The sequence below is a fragment of the Bubalus kerabau genome, chromosome 11 (assembly GCF_029407905.1).
Source record: "Bubalus kerabau isolate K-KA32 ecotype Philippines breed swamp buffalo chromosome 11, PCC_UOA_SB_1v2, whole genome shotgun sequence".
NCBI classification, from domain to species: Eukaryota; Metazoa; Chordata; class Mammalia; order Artiodactyla; family Bovidae; genus Bubalus; species Bubalus kerabau.
In genome coordinates, this window is record NC_073634.1 from 76,720,038 (window position 1) to 76,737,782 (window position 17,745).

The 17,745-nt window shown below is 39.4% G+C and overlaps 1 protein-coding gene across 11 annotated transcripts in view; it reads left to right on the forward strand.

The window, feature by feature from the left end:
* The window catches only part of DTNB (dystrobrevin beta), a 243,928-nt gene that overhangs the window by 154,319 nt on the left and 71,864 nt on the right, over positions 1–17,745 (forward strand). For 6 of the 11 annotated variants that reach the window (XM_055540744.1, XM_055540746.1, XM_055540748.1 and 3 more), the window contains one exon: positions 13,630–13,707. In XM_055540744.1, the coding sequence (XP_055396719.1) occupies positions 13,630–13,707 (78 nt within the window). Of the gene's footprint in view, positions 1–681; positions 722–13,629; positions 13,708–14,281; positions 14,529–14,627; positions 14,647–17,517; positions 17,561–17,745 lie in introns of those variants that run through there. The other 5 variants (XM_055540752.1, XM_055540753.1, XM_055540750.1 and 2 more) reach the window with 5 other exon arrangements.

The window sequence follows — 17,745 nt, forward strand, 5'->3', positions numbered from 1 at the left end:
GCAGGATGACCGTGAGTGTCAGGGACATGCTCATCATGTGAGCGCCCTGCTGGAGGTGTGCCTGACAGCCCACTGCTCAGCCCTTCTCTTTCAGCTGCCCTCTGATGATACGCCTTTATGAAGTAAAGAGCTCTTTGGATCTCAGGGGTAGGTAGACACCATGGTTCTGCTTTTTTTTTTCTCTTTCTGCTTATGTTTCCATGAACTCCTCTTCAACAAAACAAAACAAAATTAAGCCTTGCTAGTTCTTCCTACCTCCCAATTGCTACCTACCTAGATGGCTTGGCAGACACACTACTGCCAGCTGCTTTCTTATCAAGCAGTTGGCAATTAGGAGAGGCCTTAAGAAAAGAGGTAGGGGGGTGCTCCTTAATATCCCCATCAGAATGGAATCGTCGACTGCGTTAATTAGGTCACTGGTTTGCAGCAGAACTTGGATGCTGTTGCGGAGGGGTGTATTTCATGTTGAAGCATCTGAGGAGTGGTGCCTGCTCTTGCACTGCATCTGCCTTCCTGTAACAGGCTGCATTCAACTGCTTGATGGACTTGCTGACAGAGTGCAGACGTGTGCTCGCCTTCTAATGAATTGTTCTCTTGTACCTGCTTTTTCCCAAAATGCGCTGTGGGATAAACTACCTTGTAGAGAAGATTCTTCGTCATGTGATTGTTCTGTTTCCTTAGAGACAACAGCCGTGCAATGCATTAGATTGCCAGATCCATAGAGAAAGAAGAAGCATTTGCTACAGAACGTAAAGGTTTGATAGCTTTTCCTTGCCTTTATGTTTTTGCTGCTTGAGCTGCTGGGCTGATGATGATTTTGTTTATTTTAGGCAGGATGCTAAAGCCTCTGGAACTTCCCAACCAGTTATTTTAAAGAAGGGAAACCCATTGTATCTTTTCTCACCTGGTTAATTGCAAAAATATAATTAAGAGTCAGCCTTTCTTCCATAATATGTATGTTTCCATTTTTAAAAACAGGTGTCAGTAATGAGCATATGAATGGGTCAGGAAATGAGATTGCATCATGCATTTCATTGACCTTTCTGTGAACAGTAACTTGTTAAAGTATTTAAGTTGTCTTCTTTTCTCATCTTTCTAGAAATACATGAGTTGACATCTAAAAAGTACAGCCAACTTCCTAAGTTTAGTGAACAAGGAGAACAAAGAAGGAAAGATTCAGAGATTCATTGTGGAAAGGTTTTTAAATAAAATAGTATTTTTCTGAGGCTTCTGTAGTGGCTCAGATGGTAAAGAATCTGCCTGCAGTGCAGGAGACCTGGGTTCAATCCCTAGATCAGGAAGATCTCCTGAAGAAGGGAATGGCAACCCACTCCAGTATTCTTGCCTGGAGAATTCCACGTACAGAGGAGCCCAGTGGGCTACAGTCTCAATGATTTAATTATCTCATTTCTAAGACCTTTTGCCTACTTTTTCAGTATAAGCATATTAAGCTAAGCAATAGTTTGCTAATTATTGCTTCATTTTACAATTCTATCCTTTCCCAGAACTAGAACGAGATACTTGGCTTCCTCTGGGTATCTCTCAAGATACCTAGCATGCTGTCTAGTGGTGAAAATTCTGTATAAGAATGTGTTTGTGGTGAACCTTTCCTTCCTGAGAAATACTTCATTCTAAGTCTTATACCACAAATGGCTGTGTTGAACTGCCAGAAATAGGAATGGAGGCATGTGTGTCTATTGCTAGGTCTTTTTGACATTAATGGATTAGTTGCAGTGTGTTTAGATTAGAAGTTGATTTTGCAAATTTTAAGTCTTTTCTTTTGGTTAATTAATTGTCAATAACCAATAAAGTAAAATGTACTTCCCTAGAAGTCAGAGAAACCTCACTGTAAATATGTAACATAATATCTATGCTATGCTTATAGTATCATATGGTTATTTTCTAATAGTTTTCCCAAAGGTAGTTCCATTGGCTTCTTTAACCTCTTTGCTTTGGCGGATAACCCTGGAACCTAGTGAAGTAAAGGAGACGGTTGGTCTGGTGTATGTATGCTCAGTCGAAGTGTCTGACTTTGTGAACCTTTGGACAGTAGCCTGCCAAGCTCCTCTGTCCATGGGATTTTTTTCAGGCAAGAATACCCAAAGGAAGCCAAGAATCTTGTTCTAGCTCTGCCATTTCCTCTTCCAGGGGATCTTCCCAACCCAGGGATTGAACCCATATCTCCTGTGTTGTAGGTGGATTCTTTACTGCTGAGCCATCAGAGAAGCCCAGTTGGTCTGGTACATAGACATAAATAAAGACCAAAATATCACACCATTTAAGGAGGTTAAAAATGATCTGCACTTGTCATAAACGTTGTCTCAAGGCAGGGTGCTTTTAGAGAGAGTAACAGAGGGGATTTATTCTTCCCTGAGAACTCTAATCTGAAAAATTCATGTGGGCAGTAGAGAGATGCCTGGGTTAGGATGGTGAATCTGTGGATTTGATCTGGTTGGTGGTATTCAGTTCAGTCCAGTCACTCAGTCGTGTCTGACTCTTTGCGGTGGCATTAGAACCAGGTAAAACTGGGTTTTACCAGGGCTGGTACTCTCATTTCATAGGTTTGTGACCTTAAGCATGTTAATTATCCTCGTTAACCTTTCTCTTTTTATTTTTAAAATAAGAATCCATCATGAATAGTAGCATGAATTCCAATAGTGTATCTGAGGACCTAGCTCACTGCTAATGCTCGTACTTAGTAAATGTTCATAGTGCATCACCCCTTCCCTCCCAACTCTCTGTGTTGTTCTGAAAGGAAATAATGCAAAATATACAGCAAATCTTGCAACTGTTAACTTCATGGTATTTTTTTAAAATAAGTGTATTCAATAACTTTTTCTGAATTATTAATTTTTTTTTGCTATTTTTTTGTCCATGCCACACAGCTTCCAAGATCTTAGTTCCCCAAGCAGGAATTGAACTGCCCACAGGGAATCCCCCTTTGTGGGATTTTTAATATTCTTTTGCTGTCCTGATCTGTGGTTAATTATTTAAAATAATTACATTGAAGTCTTGTTATAAATTATTTTACACATTTTTTATTGCGAATGATTATCAAATTAGATTTGACCTAAAAATTGTAATACGTTAAACTAAAATATAAATGTCTATTATTGTGAAGACTAGTATGAAGACTTTCCTGGTGGCTCAGAGGGTAAAGCGTCTGCCTGCAATGCAGGAGACCTGGGTTCAATCCCTGGGTCAGGAAGATCCCCTGGAGAAGGAAATGGCAACCACTCCAGTATTCTTGCCTGGAAAATCCCATGGACAAAGAAGCCTGGAAGACTACAGTCCATGGGATCACAAAGAGTTGGACACGACTGAGCGACTTCACTTAGCATGAAGACTAATTGGAATATAAACTTCTTGTGGGCAGGGACAGTGTTCACTTGCTTTTGTTTTTTTCTCAAAGCCCCTAATATTGCTATGGATTTTTGTTTGTGTACTGATGTGACCTTTGTTTATTTAAATGGAGTTTGTAGTAATCAGAAGGACTTTATGGAGATACTAAAATTTCAGGAGCCATTTCTCTCATTAAAAAAGTGAGAAAGAGAACTTCCTTCGTGGTCCAGCGGCAAAGACACCACAGTCCGAATGCAGGGAGTCTGGGTTCAAACCCGACTCAGGGAACTAGATCCCACATGCCACAACTAAGACCTGGCACAGCCAAATAAATTAATTAAATTAAAAAAATTTTTTTTTTGGTAAGAGTGTGATTTTGGCAAGTCTGTGAAGAAAGACATTCCAGGGTAGGTACCTAGAGAAAATTTGAAAGCAGGGACTTAGAAGAAGCAAATAAACAACTTGCTTGAAAGATGTAGAGGGAAGTGTAATTTGATAGAGAAAAGAATGAAGTAGTTTACAGTGTGGATTTTGAATTTGTCTTAATGTATGGTGGAATCTGCTATATAAACTTAAAGATGAGAAGAGTATTATTAAAGTGAGTAAGAAAGATAATTTCAAAAACAACATAAGTGTCCAGGGTTGAGGGCAAAATAGCTGCCTACAAAAATTGTAATAAGTGATTACATGTACTTAACTAAAAATGGTTGAGTACCTATGTAAAGCATTGTTGTGGGAGATACAAAAAAGTAATCAAGTAAATGAAAACATATTATTTTATTTATAGCACAATAAAATGCAGTAACAGTAATGAACACACCAAAAAATCTGGTAAAAAGTCCCCACATGCATGGTTGGCAGTTGATTGTCAAGACAAAGGGAATTGCGGGACCTCTGCAATTAAAAATATTCCGGGAGGAAGAGCAAGATAATGAGCAAATGCTTTTAAAAGTATAGTGCAGGGATAAGTATCTGTCTGGGTGACTTCCTAAAGAAGAGGTACACCAGAGGGCCTACAGAAAATGACAGGTACCCAAGGTATCACTCGGCCTCGCAGGCTTCAGACTTGGCTTTCTTCATGTACCGCTTTGCGTGTACACGTTAAGTCACTTCAGTCCTATCCAGCTCTTTGCAACCCCATAGACTATAGCCTGCCAAGCTCCACTGTCCTTGGGACTCTCCAAGGACTGGAGTGGGTTGCCATGTCCTCCTTCAGGGGATCTTCCTGACCCAGAGATGAAGCTGTAGTCTCTTACGTCTCCTGCATTGGCCAGGTGGGTTCTTGACCAGTAGTGCCACTTGGGAAACCCACATACCCCTTGACTCACTCACAATTTTTAAGTAGAAATTGTGCTTCAGCAACAGTATTGTGTTTTCACATCCTTGATTAGAGAGTATTATCTGGAAATTGTTTACCCCTGAATCTCAGTCAACTTAGAAAATAAAAGCAAGTAATCACACTCAGTTTTGGTCTGAAGCCAGGTATTAGTTTTTTGGGTTTTTTTTTAAGTCAATAGTCTGGCTGATATAATAAGTAATTTCTTCACTAAATGCATTTATTTCTTCACTAAATGCATTATTGTTAGGCTGAGACAAAGATTCCAAAAGATCTTTGAAATTAAGGTTAGATTTGAAAGTCATTTTAATAAATTAGAGATATGTTTTTGAAGGAAACCGTTCATATGAGCTTACCTAGTCTTCCTTGGAACAGCCTGCTGCTGCTGCTGCTGCTAAGTCGCTTCAGTCGTGTCCGACCCTGTGCGACCCCATAGACGGCAGCCCACCAGGCTCCCCTGCCCCTGGGATTCTCAAGGCAAGAACACTGAAACAGCCTAGAGGTGGCTAAAACTGCAACCAAGTAGTTTGAGGAGCATTTGTAATGTAGAGTTCTAAGGGGAAAGAATAAATCACCCAAAACCATACCCTAGGACTATTATCATTTTATCTTTCCTATAGAAGCGACTTTACAAGAGCTATGATCTAACATCATGCTATTGGTTTTACTTTATATATATATATATTTACTTTTATTTATTTGATTATTTGCACCGGGTCTTAACGGCAACACGTGGCATCTTTGATCTTTGTTGCAGCACTTGAGATCTTTTTAGTTGGGTATGCACTCTAGTTGCAGCATGTAAGATCTAGTTCTCCAACCAGGGATTGAACTCGGGCCCCCTGCACTGAGCGCACAGAGTCTTAACCACTGGACCACAGGAAGTCCCCATGCTGTTGGTTTTAATTTGTAGACCAAACAGTCATAAGTTTTTCTAAAACTAGAGCAAGGGTAGTAGAGCCACTGCACCATAATGATTAAGAACACAGACCCAAGAGCCATGCCATAAGACCCTGCTTCTGCCGCCTCATTTGGCTGTGACCTCAGGTGCATTACTTCTCTCTGTGCCTTACTGTCTCCATCTGTAAAATACAAGTAATAATAGGATCTGCCTCCTTGGTGGTTGTGAGGTTTCTATGAGCAAATCCATGGGGAATGTTAGAACTGAATCTGGCATGTATGAAGCACTCAGTGTTACTATTGTTATGAAAGGCACTCTCCACTGTGTTGATTTTATTACGAAATCACAGATGAAAGCGTCCTATAGCTACAAGCATACCTACCGAATATAACAGCTAAAAATGTCATTATTCCATTCTCGGAGAAGAGTCTCACCGCAGCTAAATATAACAGAAAGGTTACTTCTTACACAGTCTGCACACGACGTCATGCTGACTCATGATCAAATATTTCCTGAAAGCCTAATCTGTGTATCATGGTATGCCAGGTGCTTGTAATACAGTGATAAAAAACCACGTACATTTCCTGCAGTTTAGTAGAGGAGATAATGTAGACGGATCTAAAATGTTTTATTTCCTTTCTATTTTGGGAATGTGGTGGTAGGAATCTTGGGGGGTTGTGAAAGTTTGGATCAACTCAAAAGGTTTAACAGGTCTTTTTTCTACTAACAGTCTCAAAGTTCTCTCTAGGTTTGTAAAAGACTTTCCTTTGCAATTTGCTTTCTTAGTGATAACAGAAACAGTACAACCTCACTTTAGAAAAGTTGACTTTGGTATAGTAAGTTTTCTTTCTATTTTTTTTAATATATATATTTAAAATATTAAGCATGTTTTTCTCTGAAAATCAGAAAAAAATTAAACTTGAAAAACTGGAGGAGGACAGGAAAGTATAAATAGGCAAGAAAAATAATGCCCATAATTCTACTTTCCTTAACATTTTGACATATTTCCTACAAATATTTTGCTTTACACATCATATTATTTAGCTAAGACCAGGTGTGTATATATATAAATAATTTTATCTTATTTTATAGGATTATTGTAAAGATAAAATAATATTTTAAAGTCCTAACCACTGTCTAATAGATGCATATCAGACATTCAATAATTGTTAGCTAATATAATAGTTATGTTACCCTTCTTTTTACCTCTTAAATGTTAAGCTATTTCTCTTTTAACTGGAAGGCTCTTCATAAGGATTATTTTTTAATGCTAGCATAATATACTATATTTATTGATATACCATAGTTTACTTTTCCTTTCCCTCATATTTGAATACTTTAGATTTCTTCCAGAATTATTCTGTTATAAATATTTTCCTAAATATTTTTAAATGTAAAATTATCTTTACATTTCTGATTAATTTCTTGGAATATATTCCTAGAAAGGGAATTAGGAGTCAAAATGTTTGAACTTTTTAAAAGATCTTTGATTGGCATATTGTCAAATTACTTTATAGAAATTTTGCTTAATTTTGTACTTTTACTCTTGCCTGAAATAGTCAGTTAAGGGCCTTGTTATAAAATCCTCTCTAGCTTTAAGATTACCTTAAATTTTAAAAATATTGTTGTTATTTTTTACAAGGGAAAACAGTCTGTGATGTTAGCAAATTTCTTTGCTTTTCGTAATTAAAGTATTATATTGTTATTTGTGTTTCTTCTTTTTAATGGTGTATTTTCACTTTGACCATTTGTCTGATTGAAGTCTTAATAGTTTTCTTCTCAGTTTGTATGAATCCCTTGTATGTTAAGGCTGTTAATTCTTGCTCTGTCACATTTGTTGAAATAGTTCCCCAAATGACTTTTTCAGTTCAGTTCAGTCGCTCAGTCGTGTCTGACTCTTTGCGACCCCATGAATGGCCTCCCTGTCCATCACCAACTCCCGGAGTTCACTCAGACTCATGCCCATCGAGTCAGTGATGCCATCCAGACATCTCATCCTCTGTCGTCCCCTTCTCCTCCTGCCCCCAGTCCCTCCCAGCATCAGAGTCTTTTCCAATGAGTCAACTCTTCGCATGAGGTGGCCAAAGTACTGGAGTTTCAGCTTTAGCTTCATTCCTTCCAAAGAAATCCCAGGGCTGATCTCCTTCAGAATGGACTGGTTGGATCTCCTTGTAGTCCAAGGGACTCGCAAGAGTCTTCTCCAACACCACAGTTCAAAAGCATCAATTCTTCGGCACTCAGACTTCTTCACAGTGCAACTCTCACATCCATACATGACCACAGGAAAAACCATAGTCTTGACTAGACGGTCCTTTGTTGGCAAAGTAACGTCTCTGCTTTTGAATATGCTATCTAGGTTGGTCATAACTTTCCTTCCAAGGAGTAAGCGTCTTTTCATTTCATGGCTGCAGTCAAAATCTGCATTGATTTTGGAGCCCCCAAAAATAAAGTCTGACACTGTTTCCACTGTTTCCATGATCTTCGTTTTCTGAATGTTGAGCTTTAAGCCAACTTTTTCACTCGCCACTTTCACTTTCATCAAGAGGCTTTTGAGTTCCTCTTCACTTTCTGCCATAAGGGTGGTGTCATCATCTGCATATCTGAGGTTATTGATATTTCTCCCAGCAATCTTGATTCCAGCTTGCGTTTCTTCCAGTCCAGTGTTTCTCATGATGTACTCTGCATATAAGTTAAATAAACAGGGTGACAATATACAGCCTTGACGTACTCCTTTTCCTATTTGGAACCAGTCTAGTCATTAGAATTCATCCGTCTTTTTCTTCCTAATTTTTCCATTGCTTTTGAACTTAGAAAATCCTCTCTATCCATAGACCTGTATGTTTGCCTCTGATTTATGTAAACATTTATACTTAGTTCTTTAGTACACTGAAATTTTATTTATGAGGTGAAGTGATCTCAGTATTTCCCCATAGCATGTTGCAGTTTTTCTTACTTTTATTAAATACTTATTGCATTATATTGTAATTATTTTTTCTGTATTTTTATTCTTTGTAAGACTTAAGTTTTTGTCCTTTTAATTTTTATCCCCAGCAGTTGGCACAGTACCTACCACTTTGTAGAGACACAACAAATATTTGATAAAGAAAGAAATACACAGTTATGTATAATTTGTCCTGGAAGATTTTAAAGGCATGATGAGCTATTCTTCATCTATTCCTGGCTTTAAAAATCTTACGAGAGATTCTATAGTAATTTTAATTTCAAGCTAGTCAACATTCCACAGTATCCACCAGAATGAATTGGAGTGGTCTGGTCATAGGAGAAGTAACATAAAAAACAGACTTATACAGTAAGTTAAATTTTTACTTTCTAGTAGCAGTTTTGTCTAACCAGTAACCAGAAGCTCTATACTTGTTATCTAAGCCCCCCTATTACTGGATATTTCCCCAAACTTATCCTGCTCCACCTAAAAGAATAAAATGTACCTTTATAATGATCAGAGTACTCAAATGAACAGCTACAGTTTAAATGATGATACTCAAATGTTTTCAAACTTGACATTTTCACATGGGTTCCATTCTCCTATTTCTGACTGCTTGTAAGATATCATTTACCTATACTTAACAATGCCACTTCAGATTCAACAACTTCACCACTGAAATCTACTCATCTTTAGCTTCCTGCTCATTCTCTCTACCCCCACCAGTCCAATACCAAATCCTGTTTCCTACTCTTGTGATCCCTAGTTTGGATATGTTACCACTATCCACCCAGTAGTCAAGGTAAAAATCTCAGTTATTCCTTATGCACTGACCACATGCACTTAATCTGTCACCACATCTTATCTATATTACCTCCACAATGTTTTCTCTCTGTCTCTTCCCCATCTTAACTACCAGTGTCCACCCTTGTAATCACTGATCTGGACAGTTGCCATAACCTCTTCATTGAGGTCCCAGCTTCCATTCCTTCACCTTCCAAACCTCTTCACATAACTGATTTTTTAATGGGGGTGTGCATTAGAAAGAATCCTCTTGCCCCTGAAGATTCAGATTCACCAAACTGAAGGGACAGCTTGAGTATCTCAGCACAGAAAGCTTCCCTGATGATTCCTGTGTTCACCCAGATTAAAACCAGTATTTTACAAGCTTCTGGAATTACCATTTCAAAACCTTCCTATAGTCATGTCATCCTTGGCTTAAAAGCTTTTAGTGCCTCCCCTACTGCCTACAGTATAAAGTCCAAACTTCTTAGCTTGTGATAGAACAGGTATCATTGAACTCTGGTCCTAATCTCCCTGTCAGATGCATCTTTGGCTACTCCCCTCCCAGGGCCTTTGAGTCTAGCCAAATAAATCAGAGACCCAAGTATGCCTTGTACTTTTGGAATTTTGTACCTTTTTCCCTACCATTTCCTCTGCCTCGGTTACCCATCTTTCTATATCTGGAAAACTCTCGCCTCAATGTAACTTTACCTGAAAACTGTTAACCCATTATTCTTCCAGGCAGGGATAACAGCTCTTCATCGGTTGAATTCTCAGCACTTGTGTATGCTTGAATTGCTGCTCCCAGTAGTTTGCATTTGTGATGATGATGTGTGTGATGACACACACATACATACATATACATATAGTTAGGTCATTAAGATAAAGATAGTCTTACTTATGTTATATGAGTAGGTACCCAGTAGGTATGCCCCTTTCCTTTTGATTAAGAATTAATGAATTATATTGGGAATGCCCTGGTGGTCCAGTGGTTAGGACTGTGTGCTTTTCACTGCCAAGGGCCTAAGTTCAATCCTTAATCAAGGAACTAAGATCCCACAAGCCTTGTCTCATGGCCAAAAATAATAATAATACTTAACAAATTCTCAAAAAATATACATTAAGAAAAAAGAATTAAATTCTGAGTCTTCTTTTCATATCCACCTCTTCTGACTAGCAAATTACCTTTTATTTGATCATTCATCTATTTCTGTCTCCTCATCCAAAAAATTGGCCTGTCTTGTTAACAAAGCTGGAACCCCTCAAATCACAGTACTGATAGTTGATGGTCACTTGGATATCACAGAATTCGTTAGTGTCTAAAAATCCTTGCTGATATCTTCACCAAAGGAAGATACAGAACATCTGGTGGGCTTTGCTTCAAGGTATTCAGTAAGTTTTGAAGGAAAAGATCAACACAACTGATCTGGTGAGTTGCGTCAATTCTCTTACTTTGTAAGTAAGTTTCTATAACCGGCACCATTAATGTCTAACTCACACCTAAAAGAAGCATTCTTTTCAGTTTTGTCTTGCAAGAACTATGACAATTTTTTTTTCTTTGAAACTGGGAGTAGTGTTTGATGTATTACATCTCCTGAGACCACATCTAAGCTGTTGGCTTTCTCAGTGGGTCTAGTGGTAGATTCTACAGTCAAGACCCCCTTTAAGTTTTCAGATGCCTCCTTGATCTTGGGTTATAAACACATACCTATTTCCCTAGCAAAACATGTTAGGAGTTCAGAAAGGGTATGAAATTTGTGGACAGTTCTGATTAATTTACAACTTACAATCTAATCCGTATTGTCTGGTTTTGAATATTAGAGAAGCTTTGGTATGTGTGCTGTAAGATAATAATTGATCATGGTGTCTACCAAGAGATAAAGATAATTATTAAAAACTTCTGTGGTATCAGACGAAACAGAATGCTACAAATCATGAATTTTATCATGTGGATCCATGTTTGGGGAATTAAAACAAACTTGGGTTTTTTTCCTATTGTCATTTTTCCTCAAAGAATGTCAGAAAGGAAATTGAATGCAGTAGTATCTTCAGTATTGAAATATACTGGGTAACTGCATAAGTTCTGAAAGCAACATGAACATGTCCTTATCTATATTGGGAATGGGTTGCCAATAATAGTGTATTAAAGAGGCAAAGCACATTGTGTTTGCAGGACCAGAATATTTCTGATGCCTTCAAGAATGAAAAGCTATCATGCTGGACTTGTTTCTCTCACAGGAATTGTCTCCTTATCCCCTTTGGACAATGGATTTAAAAGAATCGCAAGAATATAAGTTTAGGGTAAAATGAAGCTAATTTTCGTCTTCACTTCCATTAATAACCAGCCTAAAACAATGGATTATAACTCAACACAGCACTACCATTAATAGGCTTGAAATCTGGGGGCAAAACTGGATATCTGCCTGGAAAGTAGGTAGTGAGATAAATAATGTGGAATCGAACTCCAGCCTCAAAAGGCATATTTCAGTTCTGAATGTCTTACTTTGTCACGCAAAGGAAGAAATGGGTGACAATAAGCATAGTGTTGTGGCTTAAAAATCAAGAGACCTAAATCTGTGCCCTGCAAATTACTTTCCATCTTTGATCCTCTCCATTAAATGAGAAATCATTAAAAATATTTCCCTATCCAGAAATGAAGTTGGTTTTTAAAAAAGAAGTGCAGAGGTAGACCCACCCATCTCTCAGTACTTTGGATCTACCTGAAACTTTTCCCTTGAGCCTGTGTTTGAATGTACTATGAAACCTGCAAAAATAATAAAGGCTCTGGTCCTTTAATACTTACTAGGATAGGGGCTTTCCTGGCAGTCCGATGGTTACGACTCTGCACTTCCAATGCAGGGGACGCAGGTTCCATACCTGGTCAAGGAACTGAGATCCCACATACAACATGGTGTGGCCAAAATATATGGGGTTTCCTAGGGCGCTAGTGGTAAAGAACCTGCCTGCCAATGTAATGTAGGAGATGTAAGAGACACAGGTTCGATCCCTAAGTCGGGAAGATCCCCTGGCAACCCACTCCAGTATTCTTGCCTGGAGAATTCCATAGACAGAGTAGCCTGGTGGGCTACAGTCCATAAGGTCGCAAAGAGTCAAACACGACTGAAGCTTCTTAACATGCATGCATGCATATATGTATTCACTAGGACTTGCTAAATATAACCTCTAAAAAACAATTTCATAATTAACTCAGCTATTAAGAGATAAGAAGGAGCCAGGAGGTTATTCTCAAACACCTAAATATGAGAGAAGGACTTCTCTGCCTCACATTTCTGCTGTTGATGGACAAATTTCTCTGAAAAATACTTCTTTCAGTTTAGGAGAGGAAGTGAGTGATTTCCCAGGAGGAATATTTAGCAATAGTCATGTGGTTCCAAGTGTAAGACAGAAGCCCTTTGTAACTGAACTTTGTGGGTAAGGAGAGGGGCTGAAGAATGGCTGAAAGGCAGAATCACAGATTCTTTTTGGTAAATTTGGAATCATTCATTCAAGACTCACAGGAGGAAGAAAGAAACCTTGAGTCCAGAAAACTGACCAATAAAGACAAGTTATCAAAAATGCTTACCTTGAAATTTAAATTTGGATTACAGATATGGCCTCATTGTTAACACTCTAGTAAAGGATTGATAAAAGAACTTAGTATTTAACAATTTAATTGTTTCAGTAAATTGTAGACAAACTAAATCTGAGGGAAGACAGTGAACTTGAACCAAATCTCAGGAAAAGCAGGCATGTTGCTGCTGTGACCTTTGTAGTACACCACAAATGCCACACACCCAGTGTTCCTGTAAACACCTGGAATGCAGAACTCAGATTCTTGTGTGCTAAAACGAAAACAAGAGCCACCAGGGTTACATCCCTGATGGCTCAGATGGTAAAGAATCTGCCTACAATGGAGAAGACCCAGGGTTTGAGCCCTGGGTCAGGAAGATCCCCTGGAGAAGGGAACGGCTACCCACTCTAGTATTCTTGCCTGGGAAATCCCATGGACAGAGAAACCTGGTGGGCTACAGTCCTTGGGGTCTCAAAGAGTTAGACACGACTGAGCAACTAACACTTTAACTTTCAGCCACGTGGGTACAACTTACTGTTCCTCTTGGGTAGTGGCTCTAGGGTCCTTTGGCTTTGACCTTCTTGCTGAGTTTCCTTAGGCTGAAAGTACTGATTTCAGGCCCCATTCCTCATGGATCCCTCTGAGCATATCAGGAGCGATATTAGTAGTTGGTCCTTTGCCCTTATCACTTTTCCATTTGTTTCCCCTCGTTTCACTGGTAATTATTAATATAATGTCAATGTCTTTTCTTCCAGTCCTCCTCGCCTTCCGACGAACCTGAATGACACCATGGTGAGCCACATGTCCTCTGGGGCGCCCACGCCCACCAAGAGGTATGTGATGCTTGTGCCTCGGTCCCCGCTGGGAGTTGGCTTCTGACCTCTGCCCTGAGAAGCAGAGCATTCCACAGGGCAGAAAGGACTGGCTTTCCTTCTCTTCCTCTGACTGTCTTTTTATATTATTTTCTATGTTTTATCCTCCTGTTTTTTTCCCTACTAACTTATAAATATAGCAACTGAAGGAGTCTGCTTTTGAGTGGTGCCTGAGGTGGATACTGTCCCTTTGTGACAACCAGTGAATGTGGTGTCAAAGCGGATTAGGCTTGTTTGAGATCTCTTTATTTTTTTAACATTAAACAATATTTGATGAGCATGAATTTCAGCAGTTTTGCAGTAGAGTTCTTGGAGAGTCAAAGATCATTTCTGCTTTCTGATTGGACTGCATAAATTGAGCTAATTCCTTATGTTCTCCTACATCATTCTGTATAGAATTTATAAGCATCCAAGTTGAAAAGCCTGAGTTTCTCTCTTAATTATACAAGGACTTTCCTTAGGGTCCTTCAAGGCACTAGAACAGTATACTCCTTTCTCCTCTTTATTTCATTACTCTTCTCCAAAATTCTCTTAGGCAGGACTTGAAAGAGCTGTATGAAATGGTTGACTTCCCATCTGATTTAAGCTGTTCCCTCACCAGAGCAATGCAGAAAATTTCTCAAGGGCACACCAATAAAGAATTCTTTCTAGCAGTCATCACTCAAAAAAAATACAAAAAAACTCGAAGATATTCCCACCTACTCCCCAAGTCCTTCCTGAAGAAGAGCACTTTGTACTGTAAACCTGAAGAAAACTATGTGTACTGATTGCTTTGGATTAATTTAACTATAGAAATGTCATCTATGTAATAATGCTTTGACTTTATATATATAATACTTAAGATACTAATACTTAAGAGCAATTATGTTTGTTCACATTAGGTAAAACTCCCTGAGCAGTGTTTCCCAGCCTGGAGTGATGAGAAGCATCAGCTGGGTCACTGGCTAAACATACACATTTCTGGGATCACCCATTTCTCAGACCCAGTGGACCCTGAGATCCTGGGAAGCCACATGGTTAGCAAGTATTCCAGGTGATTCTTATCATCAAGCAATTTGGGAAAGAGCCTTAGAAACGAAGGAGTAAACCGTAGGAATCTGCCACCCTGCAGTAGAGGATTTAGGGACTTAACAAACCAGAGTGACTTGCTAATACAGTGTTACCCACATGGACACTCAGCTGTTCAGACAGATGACGGTGCTTATCTGCAGCCTTGTTGGGACGCTCCAGCAGGACAGTAGCTACACTGCTTCTTTGGGGCAAAAGTGAGTGGTATGAGCAGTCTCAACTGTGCCCAGATTTCTGAGCCCTTTGACTTTGTGTTTGAATCCTGGCTCTCACCTGACCTTGCACAAGATTCTTATCTTGGTTGATTTATCTGTAGAATGAGGACAATAATAGTATCTACATTATGGGGTGTGTATGCGAGGATGTAAGATACTGTCCTTGGTATTTAGGAAGTGAACTAATGAGAGAACAGGTGGGGAGGAGGGGCTGATTTACAGAGGATGTCCTCTCTCAGAGGAACAGGAGGCTTATGAAAGAATACACGGCAGTAGAAGCTCTCCCACCTGCCTCGATTTTACAGTCGCCCTTGCTGGCCTTAGCTTTTTATGGAAAACACCCATAACATTCAGAGCCAGACCCAGAATCTAAGTATCAACTCAGGAATGTTTCTGCTTCAGAACTCAGAAGACAAGGTAGATTATTGAAAGAAGTCAGCTTGTGGGTTTTATGTTTTGTTAGTCGCTCAGTCGTATCCGGCTCTTTGCAACCCCATGAACTGTAGCCCGCCACGCTCCTCTGTCCGTGGAATTTTCCAGACAAGAATTCTGGAGCGGGTTGCCATTCCCTACTCCAGGGGATCTTCCCCACCCAGGGATCAAACCCAGGTCTCCTATATTACAGGCAGATCCTTTACCATTTTAGCTAGCAGGGAAGTCCAGGCCTTATGTTTTAGCAATGCCGTTTATAAGGACTTCACTTCACCTGAGTTCTCTTCACTTACTAGTTTTGTCATCTGACTCCCTGAGGGCCCTAAGTGTATGGTGACCAAGGGAACTGTGCATTTAAGAACCCACAGCTGAATGTAGTTGGTAGAGTCTGTTGGAGGGAGTACATTTTTCTGGATGATATTTCATTGCTTGAGCAGGCTGAAAGAAGGGAGTTGGAGTAATAATCATCACAGCTCCTCTCTAGAAGGACTGCTAACCTTAAGCTTGATGTTGCTGCATAAAGCCCCAGCTCAGTAGTCAATGGCCAGCTGCCATTGTCAGTCACAAAATATTTACAATTTCTGAAAGTTGTTTCAGATGATACTGTATAACCTGGGTGAATATTTTAAAGTCAGCAGTTCAGCTAGCATCTCTTTCTGGGTAGGCTTCGTCAGTGCTAGCGGTGGTAGTCACAGACTCTCCAGGGGCTGACCAGCAGACCAAGCAAGGCCAAAGCCCTAAGAGACTGGAGCAAAGGCAGAGCTCTGTGACTTAGCATGAAGAGTAGTTGTTAGAGAGGCTGCATGGGAACAAGATGCCCCTGTCCAGCAATATTGTCCTTAGAACTTTAAGAGATTTCATTTCTATTCAGGATGAAATGATGATATAACATCCAGACATCAATTGCATAACTCATAGATCTGGCTCTTCCTGGCCCCAGTTACTAACCCATATAAATTTCAGATAGTACCCTGTTTACTTCCTTGAGGACTCATCCGTGTTTGTTTTCTCCTCTGAATGTCGTCAGACCTGTGTCTCCAGAGTCTGAGAAAAGCCAGGAGCCTGACACGTCATCCCAGTCATAGATCCTTCCTCTGCCAGGGCAAAGAATCCTCGGGGGGCATAAGGCTACTCTCCAGAATGAGGTTTTCTTTAGAACTCAGCATAAGACATAAATCACTGAGTCAGACAAGAACACACACAGTATCAAAAACGCCCCAGGAAAAAATTAAGAGTTCCAATTTCTACCTTTCTGATAGGCCATGCATATAAAAATAGTCACAGCCCCAGTGGTGAAAAAAATATTTGATTAGCTCCGTAAAAGATGATCTCAAATGTAATGGTTACTTTTTACAGAAGAAAACCTTATAAAGGGCTGAGATGCTGACAATCATGTGAGAAACTGTAAATTATGTACCTGAAAGGTTCCCCTCTAGGGATTTGCCCTCCGAATATTCTTCTAATATTCTTATATTGACATGTTTATAGTTGAAAAGAAATTTCGTCTTTGTCTGAGACTGAGTAGTTTCTAGAAATGTGCTTCTGTTAAAGAATCAGAACAGTATACTTAAAAACAAACAAACTTCCAGAACTTTAAAACAGACTTAAATTGCCCCTCTGCTAGTTAATTTCCTCTGAGGCTTGCTTCTGCCCCTCTATTTCCCCAAGGTTCAGAATGTGATTACATTATTACAGTCTGCAGTATTGTACTATTTTAAGTCATACCTTATATTCAAACCAATATGAAGAATGATGCTGATATTTTTAATGTATTCTAAAGCTTTGCCTTTAATTATTTATACACATAAAAATGTTTACAATTCTGTGGGCACTTCATATAACTTTGACATCAACAAAAACCTCCAGGATGAAACTTTTGACTTTGTGCATTTGTTTGGTATAGTAGTTTTAACTCTTTTAACTTCAAGTATTAAAATCTAACTTTAAAAAGCACAGACCCAGTTAAGCCAGATGAAAACATTGTAAAAGTCTTGTGTACAACCTTGTACGGACTTCCCTGGTAGTCCGGGGATTGAGGGTCCATCTTCTAATGCAGGGGATGCAGATTTGACCTCTGATCGGGGAACTAAGATCCCACATTCCCTGGGGCATCTGAGCCTGCACACAGCAAACAGAGTAGCCCTCATACTGCTGCTGGAGAAGCCTCTGGAATGCACTGCAACAAAGACCAGCACAGCCCAACAAAAAGAAGAAAGGGAAGAGCAGAAGCTGAACTGCCACCGAGACGTCCACCCTTGGCTTCTCCATCTCTTGGCTCCTCTCA